At 43.8% G+C, this 23812-nt stretch overlaps 1 protein-coding gene across 1 annotated transcript in view; it reads right to left on the minus strand.

Annotated features, from left to right (window-relative positions):
- Positions 1-1765: 1765 nt before the first annotated feature.
- Positions 1766-23812, minus strand: part of edil3a (EGF like and discoidin domains 3a) — a 79150-nt gene continuing 57103 nt past the window's right edge. The window contains exons 9-10 of the mRNA XM_084690764.1: positions 11210-11365; positions 1766-4305 (exon numbers count right to left, since the gene is read on the minus strand). Of these exons, the coding sequence (XP_084546890.1) occupies positions 4156-4305; positions 11210-11365 (306 nt within the window). The 3' untranslated portion in view covers positions 1766-4155. The remainder of the gene's footprint in view (positions 4306-11209; positions 11366-23812) is intronic.

The following is a 23812-nucleotide window of genomic DNA, read 5'->3' on the forward strand; positions in this document are numbered from 1 at the left end:
TTATGCAACCCTTGTTCATCATTAGACTTTGTAGTCAATCCGGTAGCCGAAATCCTATAAACTCCACTTGTCAGCACACACAGGAACAGCATGACAGTGGTTGCCCTGTCATGTCTGTTCACTTGATAATAGACTTCTTCACAGTAGGTGTAGGTGTGTACACACTCCTGAGGAGAACAAGACCTCCAATCTCAACGTGTTTCTGCATAGAACGCTCCACACAGACACAATTCCAAATGACAGTCCACCCATGGAGAACTATTTAATTCTTGCCCATCTTTCAGAGGACCCCTTTAAAAAGGTATAGTTGGTTCTATTTTTTACCTACAGCATTGTGAAAGAACAAAACCTATTGAAAGATCATTCCTCTGAAGTATTAAATTGTAGGTTTTTTGGAGTACCTGGCTACCATAGTTATTTCCCAATTCCCATTGCCGTGATTCCTGGAGTAGTTGAGTGTGGAAAGTTTTACTGGATGCCACAAAATCTATTTTCCCCTCAACCATTTTTGCCTGAGAAGAGCTCTCAATTATGGCAATGCTGCCAAACTGAGCTGTGAGCAGGTTGAGCATTTAGAGGAATTTAATTAGAACTTGAGCTATTGCCTTGGCAGTGCACGTAAAACTGGAATTAGACATAACGTGTGTTGGTTGAAAAAGGGAAGTGGATGCTGTTTAAAGCAATATAGTCAGAAGGGAGAGACGTGAATGTGTTAGCCTAGTGTCTGTATTGGTAACTGTCTGAGCTGAGATGATCTTTCTTCACTTCTCAACCTACCGTTCTGTAAAACTCAGGGAATTGAATTGTTAGGATCTGTCGGATGTAGAGACACAAGTTTTTCAGTCACTTTGATATCAAAATGTGTATGGGTAAAATTCAAGGTCATGGTCTGACGTGTTTGTTTTCTGAGAGAAAGAAATACTAAAAGATAAAGATCTGACTGCCAGGTGTATTGGAAACAGTTGACCACGCAGGATTTCCTTTTTTTACCTGTCTGTTAGCAAAGTGCTGACAGTCTTTTTCATTTGTTATGGACAGTGAACCTGCAGAAACCATTGAGTTTATTTGTGACTTTACTTTGCATAATGCCTACCGTACTTACATTATGCGTGGCTGTGTCGGTTTGTACTGGGACCACAAATGAGGCATTAAATTAAATATATCACGCTGATATATTTTTTGCTGTGCCACTTAGCGTAGAAGACTTGGAGGTAGAGTCTGGTATAGGATCACAGAGTTGTGCATGCTAAGACACTCTTAGCACTGTATTGATCTGTTTCCGGTTGAAATACCACAGAGGAAGTGTTCAACCACCAGCAGCTGTGGCTGAAGCACCTGCTAAACCACACCCTCAATCAGCGTCCGATCTTTTGTTTAACCAATCATGCCTTAATGGATGAGACAAGCAGGCTAAACAGATTGTTTTCTAATCAGGTGTTAATTGCCATGCAACTTCACTCACCTGAGTTACGAGGCAATTATCTCTCCGCACTGGCACTCAGATAATGGAATCATTAGTGGACAGTGCGGCTTGATGTTTGGCCTTCAACTCACGTTTTAATACGCCACCACTGCCCAGATGGTTAAGCATAAAGAGCGATAGTCACTCAGCATGGTAAGCTGAAAGCAGATCAATAAAGGATACGTACTGTAGCAAAGCCACTCCATACCATGCACCGCATTGTCAAATGACGATATTAATGCCTTATAAGAATGTGGGCAACATCTTTCTGATGTATGTTCAAAAACAACATGGAAGCAGATGGATTCACAGACATCTTTTATTGGTCAAACTGAAGGAGCTCTCGCTTGAAGCAACATCTTTTTTTTAATACTGTACACGGTCATAGATTTTTCACTCTCTCCTCTGCGGGCTTGCCAGGATATAATTGGTACGTTTGCTAGATAGCACTTGATACTCAGACGGAGGAGATAAAACAATAATGTGGAAATACACAGAGGTACAAAACTGAGGATGAATCGGATCTTTTGCTTCCCCTTAACTTGAAACAGAATGTTTTTCGAAGCACACCACACAATGTGTGTAAAGTATTCTACACCCGTTCCAATATATATATTTTTTTCATCAAATGTGCCTGTGGACATGTTTGATACTGCATCCTTTCTCGTATGTCATGTGTCATGCAGACAACTCCAATGGTCTGTGTAAATCCTATTCTGTGAAAAGTGCACACAGGCAGCAGTCTACTGAGATCAATCAAGCTGAGAGCCTCTGACAAAAGAAATGCCGTACAAGAGTTTCTTGTAAACAGCTTGACAAAAGCCATTATATTTATATATATATAAAAAATAACATGATGCCTAGCCAAGTACGTCCAATAGAAAACATGTTAGTTACATGATGCTTAGCTGTGTCGATGTATCTACAAATTGACAGACTCTGATTAACACCAATAACCACTTCACATGTCCATAGATGTAGTCACAAAACCTTTACATCAGGGTGAATAGGGTTTGGGATTATCAACATGAGTTGGGGTATGTTTGGAAGAGAAAGTCTCAAACTGCACTGTATATACGTATCTGGGGTTTTTTCTAAACGGCATCGCACAAACATTTTTACAGTCAAGTGGCTGTATTCCCAAATATTTAGTAAAAATGTGTACAATGGCAATTCACTGACTGTTTTGACCTTTATATTCATTAATTTTATTTCATTTATCAAACAAAACCAATCACTTTATGTACGCCATTTCTAACTTTTAAATGCAAAAGTGAAATACAGTGATATACCAATGGTATTATTATTTAAAATAAAAACAAGATATTTATACAATTAAAGATCTCTATTACCTATATATGCTTTTTTTCTTTTTTGGAAAGGCATGAATATAAACGATACCGTCATAATATGTATGTTGTTAAAGAAAATAGAAAGCCTTGATGTCTGAGTGCAACATGATTGTTTGTTTAATCTTTAATTGCAAAGTTTTGCCTATAAGAAAGACTACATCTATTTTAGATATGTTTACAAGAGGGTGTGACTGAAACATACAAATTATAATAGGTTATGTGAGGATGACATCTGTCCTGAGCTTTTCAATTGAAATTCGATCTCAACAGCAAATAAAATAAATGACAAATAAGACACAATTATAAAAACGGACAAATCAATGAAAAATAAAGTATAAAATTACAAAAGTGTGATTTAATTCCCAAGCACATATCTTGCAAACAAGAACTTTAAACACTAAATACACTCAAATAAATTACATATGGGAAATGACAAAGCATTAGGAAACTTAAACTAGAGACAGCTCACAAACCTCAGTGTCAATACTGTTGTATGACTTCCGGCCACACCAATTGCATGTCATCCAGCAGATTAGCCACTCTATAAGACTTTGCAGTGTGTATCAGAACCATTAAAAATACACGTAAAAATAGATCCCCTGGTTGAAGATATTGTTCTTAGGGAGGGAGTTTTAATTAAATGATTAGTCATAGTATACATTAAGTATCATAATTAATGGACCATGCAGTTATTTTGTGTTTTACATATAATACAAAAAGCATTGCTATTGTTTTGATACATGGTTTAATGTCAATGTCAGTAATGGTCATAGCACGTCTTGAAGAAGTGTCTTTAATCAAAAGTAAAAATATATTTGATACTGCAATATTTAGTTGTGATCTTTTAACGATTTGCTGGATATCTCTGCAATGAGTTTCAGTGGGTTAATCATGTCTAATGATGCATATTGGACAAGTTTCATATCTTTGTTAAAAAGTGACACTGTACAGTAGCTTCCATTGTAATTAGTTTAAACCACAGTGAAGTCACCCTTCCCTCACCCCCCCCCCCCCTCCCCCTCCCCGCATATATCTTGCACAAGTTAATTCCAAACATGATGGAAAAATCTTGAGAGCAATATAAAGACATTGACCACAAAAAAGAGGAAAGAAAAAGACTGAAGTGGGACCAGGGCAGGTTTAAATCATTGTACAAAAAAACTAACTGCAACCCACCAAAACCCAAACGCTTATTCTTGAAAAATCCATTGGAAATTGATTTCTTTTTACAGGTTGCACAGTTTCTATTGACATACTGGATCTGGGATGGACACTCCAGTATACAAAGGGGAAAGGAGGGGGAGGGGGACGGGGAGAGAGAGATATGAGGACAGAAGGTATTTATTCTTCCTCTGTGCATCCAAGTAACTCTGCACGCATAGTGATCCTCCCGTACCACGACCAGGGAAGGATCCGGATGAATCGGGCATAGATGGGAGGGTCTATCACGTTCTTTCTGTGTGTGTCATTGTCAAAGTTTCCTTGGAAGACCTGTGAACGACAACAACAATACCAGGATTACCAGATCATGCTGCAAGCAGACGCCATTGGACCAGTGAACCAAATGGAAACAGAAAGAACACAAAGGTGAAAGGGAGCCCACACCAAGTCAAAGACCGTCACATTGAGAGCCACTGCACACATATGAAACAACTCCATGCACTGCGCTCTCGATTTGAAGAACGGTCGGAATGCGTAGATGGTCCGAGTTCCAAGTCAACCGTTCACAACCGAAAATATCTTTTAGACAGGAAATTCGACAACATATCAGGAGAAAATCTGCAGTTTCTATGTTGATTCATAGCAACTGGAGCAAGAACAACAACAACACAAACAAGCCTAATGGGCAGACAGGAATGCACCCTCTGCTGCTGATAATTAGAAGCCTTGTGTCTGTGGTATGGTTAATCGACAGTAGAACAAAGTATAATGTGGGATAGATGGACCTATGGGGACAGCCTCATTGTAGGCTGTGATCATTTCAATTAAACAGGCGTGATTATGACTTTAATTGGAATGTAATGGGACTCCTCGTTATGTGAAATGAAAAAATAAATACAACACAGGGCCAAACCCCAGCAGGTATTGGAAACATCCGGAGAGGTTGACGTCAGAAGACCGTGACCCTTACCAAATGACCAGCCCAATACGTGCATTATCAGCGTCGACATCCATCACAGGATAAGGGTACTTCACAACGCCACGAACACACCTGATGAATCTCCGTGCACTTTCCTCATTGTGTGTCCCGCATGTGTGTAGACATGAATGCATCACGACAAGCAATGTGCAGTTTGTTATTTGAAATGTGTTTGTTGCTACCCATCCTGAAGAGGATTTGGGTGGAAAACATTCAGCCCTTGAAAAAGTGGTTATTTTTCACGCAAAATAAGCCCACTCCTTCCTGCTAGAAGAGAGCATGAGAAACCCTGCATTATCCTCTCGCTGCAGGCCACTTCATGGCCACTTTGGTTCTCAAACTATTCCAGAAACCTCTAAAATCAAGTTAATTCTCTCTCCAGGGAATATGTTCTTTCAACGGCCCTGAGTGCGACTATAAAAAGTACTCCTCCTATGTCCTCATCGCAACATGGACTCCATGGAAACTTAACGTTGTTCTGTGTGAGAGCAACGCCATTACTGCAGTTTCGCAAAGGATAAAGGATGCGGTAGATCACGTGACATGTTATTTACAAGAACCGAAACCTATCCGACCTGGTGCATCAACTCTTGGATTTTCCAAATGAACCAATCTTGCTTCTGTTTGCAACTTTGTTATCGTGACAAAAGCGAGATGCATGACTGCGGAATGCCAGTCTATATCAGTGCTCTTCATCTCTAGCCTAAGAGGATCTTTCAGCACTCCAATTAAAACAGCAGTCACTGAAAATGTGTGAACACCACCCCAGTAAGAACCTGTGAAGTGTGAGGGACCGTCAAAGACTTAACATACGCAATGTAAGGGGGGTGTCAGATGGCTGAGCGGTTGGGGAGTCGGGCTATTAATCAGAAGGTTGTTGGTTTGATTCCCAGCCGTGCTAAAGGACGTTGTGTCCTTGGGCAGGGCACTTCACCCTACTTGCCCCGGGGAGAATGTCCCTGCACTTACTGTAAGTCGCTCTGGATAAGAGCATCTGCTAAATGACTAAAGGTAATGTAAGAGAAACAATGACATTTGATTGGCATCGAAGTCTATGCAGTGGAAGTGGTTGGGATCCAAACATCGCGTATCGTGAGCAACATCAATTTAGATTGCATGTACAATTGGCGTGTGAGCTCCACGTTCGTTCTGACATTCTCCTTGGCGAATGTTTTTCGAGAGAAGCATGATTGTGTTATAGACCATAGCCAGGGCCCCCGGAGAGATGTGAGGTCATGCTGGTGGTACACCATCAGTCATGAGGAGCATGAGGGGACTTCCCCTGGCTATAAGGTGTAATTGTTCCTCATCAACATGCAAAGATTGTGACAAGCTCCTAGACCTTGGCTGGAGAGTGAACACGTGTCTAGACTGACAAATCTCCTCCAGACCAACGAAGACTGCGCACACACAAACCTTCTCGGATACACATGGATGCTATGTACATAGACTCACACACATACGCACATACATGCACACATGCACATAACCAACATTCAAATCCAGGGATTATACAACCCTCTTGCCTTTCTGTGCTATTCTCTGAGTGTATTTTTCAGACTGCAAGTGGTACAAAGCTATATTTATGTCTATGTATATAACATCCTGAAGAGTACAGTCAAGGACAAACTTGCTCTCATACTCCATTCTTTTTCCTCCCAAGACTTCTCTCATGCCATCACAAGTTTTCTCCTTTTCACCTACGCTGAAGTTCAGATCTGAGTTTGTTTTTGTTGTCATCTTAACGTCTGTAGACAAACACAAACATCAGAGCTCAGCACCCTCGTCTTACCCGTCTTCCCTCCTCTCTTTTTCTGCCTGAATACTCGATTTCGGAACTTAAAACAGTTGAGCAACTGGAGAGAAAAAAAACATTAAATATTCAACCTTTCCTCACCCTACCTACTTTTATTCCGTCTCCACTTTGACGCCTCTGTTCTTGCTAAGTCGCTGACTGAACGAGTCTCCGGGGCGGCCGGAAAATTCCGAAACAGGAACAGTTCCTGCATGTAATTAATTACCTCCCTGTGTTTTTTGTGAAGATGCTAATTCAACTCCAGAGTGTGGAGCTAAGGTGCGTATGGTAGATGTAAGCCTCCATTTTCAGCTCTGCGCTTGGAAGGTTAACTGGTCCCTTGTCAGGATAAATCAAAAGCCTACAATGGGAAGTACAGGTGGAACTACAGCTGGAATTCCACCGTCAATCAGCAAGTCTGATTGAGCATTTGCTATTTTCAGACGGGTAAAAGAGGATGAAACTGGTAAAACAACCTTTGGTTGTGTCATGGAAATGAATTGATGAGATACTGCTGATTTAGCAACAGATTATGCTTCTGCAATGAAACATTTTAGTCAAGGTCTTTCTTTACAGACAGAGCTTCCTAATGGATTTCGAAACTCATTTTCCCTTCCACCTGAAGAGTCATGATCTGAGCAAAAAAACCAGTTGGATGAGACAGAGTAGTCAAATCCTTCAAGACAGAGTAGTCAAAGAACCGTCAGAAATCACTCTTTGTGGAGGAAGGCTATTCACAGAATATATTTATTACTCCCGCCAAATATCAAGGCATATTTATTTTGGAGGAATGAAGTTGAGGTGCAAAACTATTTCAAAAGAGGTCATCAATCAAATTGTTTTTTATTTATTTTTTAAACTGAACACATTTCGTGTGTGTTTGTTGGATATATAGTACAGTTCAATGACAGTCTCTGGAACTCAGACACAATAAAAGGTGTATCAATCACTAAAGTGTTACCAAAAACATTCATGTGGCAGAAATAATACACATTAGAGGAAGAGAGAGAGAGAGAGAGAGAGAGAGAGAGAGAGAGAGAGAGAGAGAGAAACAGAGAGAGAGAGAGAGAGAGAGAGAGAGAGAGAGAGAGAGAGAAACAGAGAGAGAGAGAGAGAGAGAGAGAGAAACAGAGAGAGAGAGAGAGAGAGAGAGAGAGAGAGAGGGAACAAGGAATAGAGGAGGATATTTCTTGACTTGTCAATGTCAGTTTAACTTCTGAAACAGCACCCTACATGGATCGAGTAAAATCTTTTGAAAACAGACCTCGTGCAATTATATTACCAGCCAAGGTGCAATACTTTTTAATCTCAAGAATGTCTTGAAGATATATCAGAGGGAAGACATGAAATAGTCTGGGTGGAGCAGCCGGCTTTGGAAGCTTACAAACAGCCTGGGTTCACATCCTCAGAGTCCAGTCCCTCTGTCCTCTCAGAGTAGAAACCAAGCCTCCGACATCCGTAAACAAACGCATCAATCCGTTTGTTCTCGCCGACTTGTCAAGGATGACTGCGACGCTATGCTACGTTAACACTGTTCGCTTCCTCAAGGCTTGCTGTGAATGCATATTGCCGTCCTGTCCTTTTCTGGGTCACTGGACCTCCCCCTCTCCCTCTGCTGCCTTCCACTGGCTGGTGGCTGGGTACCAAACGGCCCATCGTCTGTTCTGCTCCATGCTTTCCTTTTGACCCTGGAGCCTGTGTGGCTCACTTACATTGATTTTCCTGGCTGAGCTCCGTCAAGGATATACCTTGCTGGTGGAGCTCATGGGGGCTCTAGAGGTCCAATCCTGGCCATATGCCATTATTTGATACTGCCACGAGAGCCAAGAGTGCATGCCTCTCAGTCCTTTTCACTTCCAGCTACATAGTTACCACAGACAGTTAGGGCGCTACAAGGCAATCTCAGCTCTACCCGGCCTTCACTGGAAAGCCAATAGATGACCACCAGAGGAGGGCCTGTTTGGCTCAATCAAATCAACGTTCTCAAGCCAACCACTTCCTCCGGCAGAAGGCAATAAGACCCAATCAAAGTTAATTTTGACCCGTGAGCACGAGGTTCGGATGCCGTAGCATACAGAGTGCAGCCAAGGAGGAAGCCAAGGCTATTAGTGGCTAATCCAAAACTACGATTGTATTTACTACCATCTAACATGGGGTTACCCTCTGACCTAAAGGGAATAGCTAGTTCCACAAGCTAATTAACCCCCTGGCACCCAAGTGGAGCACCATTAAGCAGGAATCAATTACGTTTGTGCTTGATTTCCCCTATCATGGCGTGTTCATATTGACAAGGAGTAACCGTAGCAAACAGAACTAGGTCCTTGTGAGTGTACAGAATTGTGACACCAAAGCAAGGGTGGCATTGAATCAATTTGCTGTCAAGGGAATCATGTTTTTACCATTATTTTAATTGTTTTCAGGTGCTTTTCAACATGTCTTACATAATCTATTGTCTTTTGAATCTCTAGACATTTTGGCCCGGCTGTCCTCGGGTGAGATTTTAGAGTAAATGTATACACAGTGGATACATACACATGCAGAGGTAATGGTGGAGGAATGTCTGTTGGTATCTGTATGCTGACAGTTTCTTCTCCTCTCTCTATCTAGATCTGACTGCCTACAGCCTCTGCCACCCAGGGGCACAGGAGGGGGAGAGCTGAGGAGAATACCTAATCTCCTGCTGCTTACCCACAAGTAGAAATCAAGACTCCCCACCTCTCTCTCACACTCTCTCTCTCTTTCTCTCTCTCTCTCTCTCTCTCTCTCTCTCTCTCTCTCTCTCTCTCTCTCTCTCTCTCTCTCTCTCTCTCTCTCTCTCTCTCTCTCTCTCTCTCTCTCTCTCTCACACACTCACACAGTCTGTAGTGTGACAGGGAGGGCCTCTGGAGCCCAGCCGTCCAAGGCGTCCTCCAGCATTAATGGGCTGCTCCACTTGATTGAAAAGGGAAAACACCTTGAACAGTTGCAAGCTCCTCACAGCCCCATCCAGGGAAATGCTGATTACCGTTCCTGGAGGCTGAAGCTACAGCCGCCCAGCTCCTAATATAGAGAGGCTCGAATGGAGTCTGTATCCTTGGTTCTGCTCTGATACGACAGCAATGTTACCGTACGGTGACATTTTACACAACTTGACTTGAATGTGTTATCACAGCCTCGATATCTGTATGCACGATATATAATCTCCAATCCTGAGGATAGACTGTTTTTCGCAAAGCCCCCTTTAATCTTTTCTCTCTTTTCGTTTTCTTTTCTTCTTTTTTTCCCTTCTTCACTGGGAGGATTGCCAAACGTTTGGATGTCATCCAGGGCTCAGAATTGAGATTGTGTGGCTGAAAATCACACTCAGTAAGCAGTGGCCCACATCCAAAGATCATCCTGGGTGTTGAAATTATAAACTCCTCGAGCGAGGCATTTGAGCAGTGGGGACAGAGAAATGTTTTTGGTCACGGGCCGCTAAACTGGCGATTTATTGGCAGATGAGGGTATAAACTGACGTGTGTTCCTTGGAGGGTATGTCGTAGCAAGTCGCTACCGCACTTCTGTTCAAGAAATCTCCTTTTCAGCTCTGTCTCTGATTTACTTCAAAGTAGAGGCTTGCGTAACAATAAGCACATAAAAAAAACTAATAGCTAATTTGGTGATTTGTTAACTGTTTTCAGTTGACGCTTTTGGGATTGTAGACCATTGCTTGTTAACCCAATGACACATGCAGTCTTTTCTCCAGGCCTTGGGAAGACCAAGAGATCTGACATTTACCCTTTGCTAATTATAATGCACTGAGTTTGGTCAGTCGACCCAATCTGCTCAGCAGACGTGCATGAGCATGTGCACACAGGTCCCCTGAGCCAATTATGTTCAGGGATGAGAAACCATTTTACAAACAGGGTAAGAGAGCTAAACAGTGCACATTCCCCACCAAAAACAAACCAACTGGCTCCAGCGCTCATCCCAATGCCATTCTCCTGATAGCGAAACGCTAAGCTGACAAGGCACCCTATCCGTCTGCGCGGGCCCCTGACGCCAGAGACTGACACGTGTACTCCTCTGAAGGGCCGCAAACAAGATCCCTGCCGCGGCGCCGGCCAGAACTGCTCGACAACGCTGGCTTATCTGATCCTGGTCGGAGAGAGTCAGAGAGAGCTAGGCCTCCGCTCGGCTGGGCTGGTGTTGCTGATAAGGAGGCGCTGCGCTGACAGAGTTTGGAGAGACAGTGCCGGGGTGTACGCATGGTGGTGCAATAGCTTGAGTTCTTTCGTTCATTCTTTCAATTGCTGTTTCGTGTGTTTTTGTACGTGTCCTTTTCTTTTGATTCTCCCTGCAGTTTTCCATTCATGCTGGGTCTTATTTGTCAGCATTCGTCACGTCGGGCTATTGTGGACTGCGTCACCTCATTCAGTATTCGAACCGCATAATATATGGATTATATTTATGTGTGTTTTTGTGGAGAGTTGATGTCTCACCTTGTCCTTTCTCTGCTTTTCATCTTGATATACGAGCCACCTTTCTCCGTCGTTGCTGTATGCCACTTTGTAGGAGCCAACGAACTGGACATGGCCAAAGTCTTTAGCTCCCTGGGTGATGATGCCGGTGACCTTGGTGGGAATGAGCATGTCCATCTAATAGAGAGAAAAAGAGAAAGACAGGGAGGGGAAGGAATTTGAAACATATTTTCCCCTCACAAACTCAAGCAGCGAAAAGTCAAATGCACAAATACATTTTCTATGACAAGTAAGCATCTTTCTGTCTAATCTCCTGAGAAGATTCATGAAGACATTGTACATTTGGGTGCAAGGAGTCAGCGTCAATTATTCACAGAATATTGAACAACCAGGCTGAGCCCACAACCTCGCCTCAGCAAAACAGAAATCGCAGGCCGCAGCAGCTTCTAAGACCCCGGCAGCGCTATTTGGGTTAATTTTTTATACGCTCTCATTTGCTGCATACTCTTTATAGTGCAACACTGGGCCGTAAACACATAGCTGTTAGCTTTATTGACTTTTTGTAGTTCAATTATGGTTCATTATTTAGAGCTGCACTAAACTAGTGTTGTTTGTGATCGGAGTTAAGCCTGGACCAGCACAAACAACCTCATGGCCCCCTGTCTTGCTGACTCAACTACTACAAAAAGTAAAGGTGTAGTGCAATTATAGACAATTAAGTCAATGGTTTGCCTGAGTCCCAATATTACTACATTGCTGATCATGTTCAATAAATAATGCATGTCCAAAATGCTTGAAAATAACAACTCGGTTGAACCGACTGTGAAAGTATGGGAAATGGGAATTGGACTAACACAAAACTGGAGATGGATTGAATCTTCTTAAACGAAGGAAACTGGGAGTGTCATGTTCATCGTTCACGACTGGATGAATCAAAAATGCTTTGCTTCAGACGAGAACAACTGTTTTGTCTGTGGTATATAGCAAACAAAGACTGTCTCCTAGGGAAGATTAAGTGTGGAATGAGGTAACTGTGTAATTGCAGGTATTACTGCAATGTCTTGCCCCCAAAAATCAGGAAAATTGCAGTGCGAAATCTTTCACAAGCAGGTCACCAAAAGCAAAACTTGCAAAAGAGGAAAAACACTGAATGGATTATATTGTACTGAAGAAAATGTTTCTCTGAGTCCAAGGGTGGGTGATGACATGCACTTATGAACAATATCCATATCCATAAAACTCTGGCCTCACGCAAGATAGGATTATGGACCTTGAATAGCTTCAGGGAACTCAAACAAGCGTTGCCCAACATTAAGTGGCAGAGGCTCAATAGCTAACAGTCTGAATAACGTTGTGGCATGGACCGACGCCTATGTGCGATCCACACAAATGGGAACTACAGCAGAGCAACACAAAGCCGGACAAAGCACAGGACAAGTTGAAGGACAGAGGTATGATCTGCTTTCACATGAACATGAATTAAACTGATTACGCAGAGAGAAAGAAAGTAGGACAGAGCCAGAAGAAAAATGCAATTTCCTGCATTGTATCCACAGCATCCAGGGCCTATATATCAAACTAATTACTTGGACAGAAAGCAAACTGTAGACGTGGTAAGGTGTCACCCTGCTCTGACACAACAACAAAAAACAGGCACTAAAGATAGAATGAGGCCCAAATAGACAAACAAATATCTTTCTCCAGCCAACAGTACTGTCTCCCAAAACGACTCAATAAAGACTTGACACATTGCAATCCATTTCCGCAGACATGAAACAACACCACGCGCTCTAATGCGATACAGCCACTAATACCCTGTCCCCACAGTGTTGGAAAACACTATACGAGATCAAAATGAGCTAGCTACTCAGGCGTGGTCCTCTCAGGAGAAGCCACACGTTGCAGCAGTGTCCCAGTGTGTGTCTCTGTGTCTGAGCTTGAGACTAAAACAGGAAGCTCTCCTCGGGACCCCGAGGGTCTGGTTCCTTGGAGAGGACCCGCTGTGCAGGCAGGCAGGCAAGCAGGCAGGCAGGCAGGCAGGCAGGCAGGAGGCCTTGACTTGTACAGGAGAGAGAGAGGTGTGAGACACTTCCATCTCTGCTTGGGCATTTTTTTTCTCGGCTCCCTCAAACTGAAATGAGATGAGTGCGGACTATGAAGAACTGGAAAGCTCTTCCTGGGTCTTACTGGAACCGTGCCAGTTCAGGACTACAGCAGAGCGCAGAGCTGCAGCAGTTCTGCCTCGTATTTACCTCTTAGACGTCGCCTGGAGACCAAGCCCCCATGAGTTGACCCCGTTTTGCTGTGAATTTACTATTCACGAGCCTCCTTATTCAAAGTGAGAACAACTGAGACCCTCGTCTCTACCTTCTTCGAACAAGCATCCCTCTGTGTCTAAGAAGGGTGGGGTGAGTGCATGGTGTTTTTTGCTGTGGTGTATTTAAACGGATCTAAACAACCGCATTTCTTTCATAATTGCAATAATGGTGGTGGCTTTGTGAAGAAATAACAGGACCCTGAAGAAACTGAGACAGAGGCTCCTGGAGGGAGAATTCCTTCATTGAGAGCGGAGCGACACTCTGCATTGTGCGGCTTTGATTACCCTCCAGACGCAGAGCGCAGAGGTAATCTCATTCTGGCCAACCATTCGAGTCTGCCACCAAAACAAAGGCGCGCTTGAAGGGGAACCTGTAATTGCTGTCACAGGTAGCGGTCAAAATAGACGACCGCCCCCAGAGCTCCCGGCTCCAAACACTTTGATGGCCCAAACCAAATTAGAGGCCAAGATAAGCTTGTTAGAGCCAGGCTTTCCCCCCTCCCTACCGCCAATTCCCCTTCGAACACTCTTAACCCAGGAGAACCGAGGGCTTTTGAAGTCTGTGCTGCAACCTCTGGATGCTTGTGGCGGAGGGGTGCTGAGGGGAAAAAAATAAACCCTGGAATTATTTTCCTTTGTGTCCTCCTTCTTCTCAGAAGTGTTTGAGACAATTCAAGCAATGTTGTCTGTTTCCCCAGCAGCGAAACAAAACAAACAGTCTATTCAAAGAAAATGACGTGCTAATTAATTAGCATCGCGCATACACTACCTTGGATTGAGGGGGGGCGCCAGCGCCACACGGCGGGGCAGAGACGCCATAATGTCACACAAACAGACAACTGGAGAATAAGTAAGGGAAAAGACAAGAGGCAACCCCCCAACCCTCCCAGTCTGCTCATTAAGATGAGAGCTGGCGTGTAAACCCCGTGTCTGTATTTGAAGTGGGGACGTCGGAGGAGGATGAAAAGAGCACATGGCTGCTTTACAAGGCACGGGATTCGACTTGCTTCATGGTGCGCTGTGCATCCACAGCACCCAGCTAGCAGCTCCCTCCAGCTGTGCTTATTTAATTGTGTGTGTTGAAGACTCACTTAATCTACACCGCTCGTATACCCTGACCCAGTTTATAGCCTGCGGGAAGTGTGTGTGCGTGTGTGTGTGGGGTATCCACAGGGGCCAGGATAGTGTACGTACAGTTCACACAGGCATGTGGATTTGACAAGATTGTACCACAGTCCATCAACTCCACCACGGGGCGGCCAGCAAACTTTAAACAGAGGTAAGAGTGTAAAACTGGGCCGTCGGTGCATTTCTCCGGTTTTCCATTGCGTGGAGCCTGCATCCAATTGTCTTCACAATTCTAAAATTGGTCTGCCTGTAATAGACTCATTTCAAGAATTTCATTCGAATGCGTTGAAAGGCAGATGGCAGATGAAAACAAAATTAACTGGTTACAGTCCAATGTTTCGAGGATGTGCCCTGTTGACAGACTGTAAGTTCTTCCAGGGTCCCTTCAGGGCAAAACTTAAGGTAACACCCACGCACGCACACACACACACACACACACACACTTCTTCACAACTGTAACGCCTTTCACGACCAACTGTGTCCGCATGGGGCGACGGGTTGTCAAGTCCTATCAGGCGTCTGCATTGACACGGCGAGAAAGGAGCTCCGACGAGTGTCGAGAGTGGACACTCCTCACGGCTGAACTCTGCTGTGGTAAACTGTCATGCCGCCAAGACTCTGAGCTGAGGACCAGCGGGAGACTAGCCAGCATGTGCTAAGTACTTGACACGCAAACACAGATCTTTCCTCTGCTTCTGACATCGATCAGTGTGCAATGCTTTTAAAGGTGCTAAATGTTACCAGCCTGACCCTGGTGGTCTTATAGTCACTGTGCTTATGAGAATCGGGTGTGTGTGTATTCCAACTTTCCTGAGACAGTAAAATGGGGGTCGTTTGGCAGGGCCTCAGTTAGTTATGGATAGGTGTCAAATGTTCGCCAGTTGTTTATGGCCAAATGACAGTGAGCTGTAAGTCACAGCACTATATCCAGGTTATATATTTATATTCAGTATGTATACATACACTACACAGCTCTTTGAAATACACTGTGAATTAAAGGAGATTAACATTATGCAGGTCGAGTGATGGGCCAATTAGTTTCACACGGCCTTAGTATCAGTATGCGTCTCATCCCCTCCCCCCTCTTTCCCTCGCTCTCTCCTTTCCTCCTTCCTCCATTTATCATCACCTGCATGACGTTTACATCCAATTCCGACATGACACACGTGTGTTAGCAGTCACTTGTGTGAAGAGCATTAAAGAAAAGTGTTGAAACAATGGCACGCGCATGCACAAAGAAAGAAAGAAAGAAAACATTTTGTTCACTGGGTATTCACCTAACCCTATAACCCCTAACCTCACCAAACCACAACAAAGCGTTGAACTTGAATATTATTCAAGCTGGTATATCAACTGCTCCCACTTACAAAAACATTTCACATCCAAATACCTCAGACGTACTTAGGGAGACACAGAGAAACCGAATGGGTCTAGTTAACTCAAATGGGTGAAGGGCAGTGAGCAGCGGAATGGACCACGGTGCTCATATGGAATCGTTTAGCGGTATTACACGGTACAAGGCATTGATGGGCTTTGTGTTCCGTGTAGGAGAGGTGGAGTGTAGAGAGAGCTCTGATCCATGCGTGGTCTGTGGTCGTTCTCCAGATGCAGTTCTATGGCCTGCAGTTGTTTACTGGTTTACTGGATGCTTTGATGCCAAGGGCAAGAGTACTTTGCGAAGACTGACAAAGAAGCCTTTCGCTTCTGTACTGTGCCATGGCGAATTCACATGAATTTACATGCTGTTGGTGCTCAGCCATAAGGCCGGTTCAAAAACAAATGTGATTATCGGCATGTCACTGACCATGTGCAGCACGCGCTCGTGCGTGTGTGCGTGCACGAGCACGCGCTATCCGATAGAGCGCCCGCGCAGCTTCACTGACATACATGAGGTTCAGACACATGTGAGATCCGCATGCAGGCCATCTCAACCAGAGCTGATTGGATGCGAGGCAGCTATCCATCCCAGCGTTCCCTCGCAGATCCCCCAGATTACGGCTCGCTCTGCCGGAGACTCCTGAATCAATCATTCCATGATAAAACAGATACATGCGTCTCGCGACAGCTCGGAGAGAGAGAGAGAGAGAGAGAGAGAGAGAGAGAGAGAGAGAGGGGGGGGGGGGAGGCAGCAGCGTGAGGGGGATTGAGCAGACGCGTGCCAGAAGATAAGACGGCTCATGAGATAATGAAAGGAAAGGTGTAACATTAGCCAGGTTGAACGCACAAAAGCAGAGCTGTGCAGTTCAACGTGTGGTGGGAAGGGGGACACACTAAAAAGCACCCGATTGAATCAGAGCGGCAGATGGATCTAGTGTCCCCACGGTAACTTTGTTTGCAAGCTAATTGAATTAGTGCACTAGCTGGGGGGAAATTGAATAAAATAGAGCAAAGTAAGGGCCATATTGGCCTGGATTAAAATGAGACTCCAATGATAATTACTTAATGAAATTTGCATCAGGCGTGTTTTTTTCTAATTAGTTCATGTTACTTCTGAGATTGTTCCTGGACTTTGAATTAACATGATCATTCAAACCAGTGTCAATTTTTTGCCGGAATATATCATTTCTTCTTTTTTTTTTTTTTACCATAGCAACCAGTCAACATGTTTTCTATATTGTATCTATTGTTATACATTGTTATTCATATTATCCCTATTTTAATAAAAACATCTCGGAGGAAGCCTACATTATGCCACTCTGATTGGCAAATATGGTACACACACACACACACACACCAACTGTTTGTTTGTGGGCATAAAACTATATTTCATTATTTGCCACCTTCATTGGATATCACAGCTGTGGCTAAATGCTTGTGTGCGTCTCTCTGATTGCATTGGAAACCACCTGTGTAACACAGTTTCTTCAATTAGTTCAGCAAGACAACTTGGCTGCAGGTGGTGTTTCTATTGATTCCCTTATGCTTGTGAAGTAATAAGACAAATAATGATAAAGCACTGGGCAGCCCGGCGAATAAAGAAGGCATTTAAACCAATTCAAATTTTTTAAACGTTCCCAGTTTCCATGTCTACTGGGACAAACTGCCATGATGAATAGTTTGGGGTGGATCAATATCGGACAGCAGCTGAAGCGGAGCCAATGATAGATTTTCCCGCCTTCTGCACGTGACCGTCACCAGCCTCCAGACGGCCAATGAGGGCTCGAGCCAGGATGACGAGGCGGAGAGCTCACCCTTGAATTGAGAAAACACGTTCCAATCTCCATCACCAAGCTCTTGTTCTTTCCCTTTAGAATGCTGTGATTGTTACCCTCCAAGACAATCAAAGTCCATCTAAAAGCCTTTTTTTTCACAACAGAACGCTTTCTCTTTTTTTTTATCTCATACACAAACTTTTCTTAAGGGATGCTTTTCTGGCACCGGGGAGCAGTCGTGTTTTATCTTTGAGGCCCATAAACATTTAAGAGGCGATGGGAGTTTCAATAGGCGGAATTAAAGTCGTTCTTCAGAGTAGAGGAAGCAATCATTGGAGTCATTCTATTGATTAAATGAATTGACTTTTTTGTCAGGGCTGCAATTTCATTAGCAAGTGGAAAAAAATCAGACTGATCATAATAGCCTTCTTGATTACTATAAAAGCACATTAACATCCACGGAACAGGAATCAATCGGATATTATGTTTAATTATTGGCCTTACGTACCTCCTCAACATGTGCAAACACACCATGCTGTTTGTCAATATTTACTGGTGTGTCATGGACGATTGCCAGCTAGTTTGGCAGATTCCCTTGGATGGGTTATTTATTCTCATTGTTTACACAAAAGCAAGATTATTTGACATTGAATGCGAAACGGCAAAAGCTAAGCCATTCTCCGGGTGACCAACCAAAGTCTATTCTCCTCCTAGTGTGTATCTCTGAATTCTATTCCATTGCCCCCATAGACGACATCCTTTTTCTCTTGGAAAATGACCTAGCCCGCCAGGGATCCAGTCCATGATGGGTCCCATTACCCGGATGAAAGTAACCCACCGAGGAAGGACCTGAGCTGGGATTGCCCATTGCTGTTGGGATGGCACATCGGGCACCGACGTGCGAGTAAGTCACAATGCTGCACTGAGCAGTACAATATTAGCAAATGGGCCAATTAAAGAGGACTTGTTCTCTCAAAGTTCCCACACAGAACTTTTCTCTCCCCACTGCCTTCCCCACCCTCACCCCAATCATCTGAGCTTGTGTGTAATTATCAAGATGCCACAGATACACCACACATATTTATCACCATACGGGAGATAATTGGCTGTGAAAACCAAGGGGCCTGTGGATGACAAATGAGCACCCGGAATGGGATTTCTTTTATAGCTTGTTTATGACCTCAGCAGGTTGTTGAGGCCCAAAATAAACAGAAACATGGTTAGACTGAAGTAGCATGACGACCAGAACTCTGTCCAGGTGGCCGTGAGTGATGAGTGGATCAGATGTGTCCTTATGACACAGAAGCAGGGTGTTTGGTTTTGCCTGTTGATGCTCTTTTACATCCAAATTGAACCACTTCAGATTCACAGGAGTAGGCTAGGACATTTCCTACTTTACATCTAGTGCATACAAAATGTGTTAAGCTCCAACAAATGTAAAGATAAATTACACGGGACTCATTTTAATCGAACTGAAGCAAACTCGGTTTTGATCTACTTCAAAGGAGAGACAAGAAAATTGTGACCGTTCAGACTTGGCATATAGCAGAGATTTCGTGGACCCCCCGTTGTCTTTAAACATGTAATCCTACCACTTTCCTTCACCACCACTTCTTGTAATCAATACTTCAATGCCTTACTCCCCATATTCTGAGCGGCAAGCCCACAGCAAGTTTCCCGTGCATGGGATTTTAAGGTACTGGTCTGCAGTAGTCCCAAAACAAGTTAAGAGAGGAAAACCACTCCATCACACCACTGTCTCTCCAAGAAGAATGAGATGGGGTTTTGAATCTTTCTCGTGGAGCTAAATAATGTCCGCACAAACTCAGAGAGAGCTTATTTCATCTCTGGCCCTCCGCCAGAGATGTGTAAGCTCATAAGGGTCTGGAAGGAAGGGCTTAAACCTGGTTTGAGAAGTGGGCAGTTTGTTTACTCTCCTCCAGGTGCTCACTTAGAAGAAAAAGAACTTCCATCGATCCAAAACTGCCGCTGTCCATTTAACCAGGTCTGTTTACAAAGTCAAGACGCATTTCCCAGAACAACAGTAAAATATAGGATATGGATTAGAGTTGCCGATTGTATTCTCGGTTATAGGCCTACTCCGGCAAACTAAATGACACCAAGACTGAACCTGTTTGCAATCAGGCATGGAGATTTGAAGATTTATTCGGGTCAGGGACAGACCCATTCCATGTAGGGCCAGCGGCGCCCAGCTGTGTGAGCTGCATTAACGCTGAGCGAATGAACAGTGAAATGACGCATGACAGGTTCTTCTGCACTTAACATATCCCAGAGAAACATACAAAGAGGAAAACCTATCTCAAGGTCGAGAGTGAAAAATAAATCAAATAAAGTGTACCCTCCATCACAGACTCTGCATGAGCCACTGGCGGGAAACCCTTTCTTAATGGGATTCTTAGGACGTACAACATTAGGTTTCCAAACCTGAAAACTCCACTGCACGAGCTGCGATCGATCGTGTCACACCACATTGGAGGTTTGTCGGAGTTGAGGGTTATTAACTCAACACAGTGGCGTTGAAGAAGCAGCTCTTCATCATTCACGGACACAAACACTTTGAACGTGTCTCCAAAGAACGTGTTGTTTCACTGTCCTTGTTTCTGCTTTATCACCGCTATTGTTTAAATCCACTCACGGCCAGGATAAACATCTCCTGGAGATGAGAAAAATGCTCGTGATGATAAAGAGCTCTCATGCTCACTCTCTTAATCAGTATATCATAACAGTGATTATGACATTTTGCTCACTGCTGGGCCCCAAGTGAAAGGATCTTTTGAAGAAAAAGGGAGGGGGTAAGGGGTGGGGTGGGGCGGCTTTAGGTGGATATGAGAATAAATATAATGCCATGGGATAAAGAATAAGTGCAGAACAGAAACAAACTCCCATCACATAGCCATGTTTACTTCAAATGTTTCCAAAGCAGCTTGATTCAAAGACCCAGTCACGCGAGCTTCATGGTGTCCCAGTAGCAAATCAAGGTGAAATTAGTTAATGGTACTTCACAGTCAAAAAAATGACCGGGGTCTTAATACTGACACACATAAGCTACTGCTGAAATAACAGTTGAACGGTATGACGAGACACAACTTACTGACGTCGAAGAAGTATACTGCATTCTGTTCCATCTTTGTTCATTTTCAGTCTGTCGGCAGCTTTATATAATCAGCTAAACGAAGCGCTATAGCGGTTGGAACTTGCCAGGAGTCCCGTGCGCGTACTCTGCACTAACAGGGACATTGTGAAACTTGAAAAGCGCAGTCTCTGGCATCTTCTCTGCTATGTGGATGTTAATGTCCATAAGTAACTAATCATCTTATGCCAGCTGGAACACTTGGCTCTCCTCCTGAAAACATCTTGAAAGATTCTGGTTCATTCTCCCTGCGTGTAACGTCATCTCCCACTAGGCATGACTAGAACCAGCCAGGGCAACAACCAAAAGAGTTACTGGTGGTTATGCTAACTGAATTGTTCAAATGGTGCGTAAAGCATAAGAATGCGATTACAGGTTTAAAATTGACCTTAGGCTTCACATCTGCCTTTGAAAAATGCAACGCCCAACAAGGAAAGAGACAAATAAATGAGCTGACACTGAAATTGATTTAATTGACTAACTGACCGTACAAAGCGTCTTCAGCACGAAACCCAAACTGGTTTTGCAGACAAAAGCAAAAAACAGAGGGAAACTTCAGTCAAGTCAATTAAGATTCTTAATTATGCCTACAGCTAGGCGGATGAATTTTTGAAGCAAGACAGTTAGACGGGCGAGATAGGCGAAGAAGGACGAGGGGAATATCCATAGTTTCTCTCTGGCGTGCTGTGCTCTGACTACTGTCTGTGTTCTTCCAGGCTCAGACCTGTCTTTCAGAGTTGTTCGTGGTGGGTGTACAGAGACAAACTCGGAGGGGAATTTGAGGACAGCCCTCCGATGGCGTTCGAGAAGAACGCAGAGAATCCATGATCTGTGAAAGCTTGTCAAAGCTCTATTTAAATGTTTTGAGGAGAGCACATCATTAGTGAAACCGAAGGCTCCAGTATAATTATCAACCTCACAATCAGACGTGATTACTTCAGCAGGAAGTTCTAGGGGTAAGAATGCATGCACATGATCGGAATTATAAGCAGTCAGTGGAACTCGGAGAATGCTCTGAATAAAAATCGAAAAACGTTGAAACTTTGGGGGATTTACTGCTGTAATGAACCGATCATTTTACGAACCTCCATATCAGGTACGAATGGGATATAGATCAGACAGGCCCTTGACATTGAAATTGACAGTAAAGTTAGATTAAATCAATAGCTTTTTACTGGACCACAGAATACAAATGGTGCATAGTGGACCACATTGAAGAACTACTAGGGAGCCAACTGTCAACGGGATCCCCTGTTTTCCATGACCTCATGGTTTCACGCGACCTGCTTCAGTCGTCCGCATGGCAGAGCGTTCTCTGATACGTTTGCACTCTGGAGTGTTTCCCCACTGCTGCACTGCAGTTGTTTTGATTAATTGGAATACTTAATTTGTCATTAGGTCTGATTAATTCCATTAATCTATCAAGTTTAAAGTCATTCTGTAATGTCACTGGGAATCAATTATTTGCCATGGCAACTGGCGCATAGAAGGGATTGAACTGTAAGTACGGGCATTTACATATGTGCACATGTACCCTGGGCGCCCACAAATGTACACATTTGCATGTAACAGAATACTTAAACAAACATCAATAACTCCTTAGGCAAACATCTGCATTCATCAAAGAAAAGCCTATTTATTTTCCCTCTTCTTGCAGGAGATCTGATAGGTGTGGAGAAACGAGCAATGCCACAAATCTCTATTTGTCGAAGGAAACCATCAATTTCACGGCTGTTTCCCTGGACCCCATCTCCTCCTCTCTGCGCAGCGTGTACGACGAGACCAAAAGTTTCCCTCTATCCACAACAATCAATTCTAGCCATGTTCTTGGGCTCGGCTGGCCCATCCTAAGTATCCGTCTCATCCAGAGCACAGCGAGCTCCGTCCTTAAGAGGCTTTCAACCGTGATAAGAAACATGTCTGACTCTGGGGCTGATCTAATCTAATTAGGTCTAGACAAACAGTCGCGACGGGGCCAGCAATACATGTGTCATGGCTAACACACAGTCGGAGGGGAGGGGCAAGGAGACAGAGGGGCCCTCCTCCTCTTTGAGTTCATCCGATGATATATGTCCCTTCCCACTGCTTCAGAAAATACATTGTTGCTTACTGCCGCCTGTGGTACGAGTCGTATTTTGTAAAACAAAAAAAAGAGTCAAATAAAATTAAAATACGATTCAACAAACTGGTCCCACTGGAAAAGCCGTAACTCAAAATGTTGGATCCATTGTGGTCTATTGGGATTGTGTTGTCTAACTCTCGCCCTTGAACACTCAACTCATAAAGTAAATTATGGACACCTTTGTAAACAAAAATTGACAATTTTGGGGGGGAATCCAATTCACATCTGGCTTTGCCATGAGTGATAACTAAACATTTGTGTTGTTGACAGTTGGGATTGTCAGTCTTTCCAGGCACTTTCTGTTTAGTCTCCCTTAAGGACACGCCTCTTACTGCTTCAAGGACAAGAAAGCACACAGTGTTACTGAACACGGTCTTCCAACTTCAACCCCTGGGGTGGTTTGAAGTTTGTGTAACGAACACGAAGGGTTGATGCATGCTATGGGCCGACAGCTGTGGGCTGCGGCCAACAATAACAGGAGTGGTTTCAGCACCACCGGCTAAGTAGATGAGTGGTGAGCGTTACTTTTGAAAAGACCATGTCAGTATTGCGAGGGGTTCTCGTCGCCTGCCATGAGTTACGAACTTCAAGTGGATGTGAACTACTCAACCGATCGAACTAAGTGTGCAAGACACTACATGGCCATATAACCCTCTGATTTACCGTATCTCATAAAGTATATGAAGTGAGCCAGCTACACTACACAAGTAGCAGGGGGGATGGATAGGTACCCAAAGGCCGTCACCACTTTCTG

Source organism: Hypomesus nipponensis, chromosome 24 (genome assembly GCF_054491055.1).
Source record: "Hypomesus nipponensis isolate SF chromosome 24, ASM5449105v1, whole genome shotgun sequence".
NCBI lineage: Eukaryota > Metazoa > Chordata > Actinopteri > Osmeriformes > Osmeridae > Hypomesus > Hypomesus nipponensis.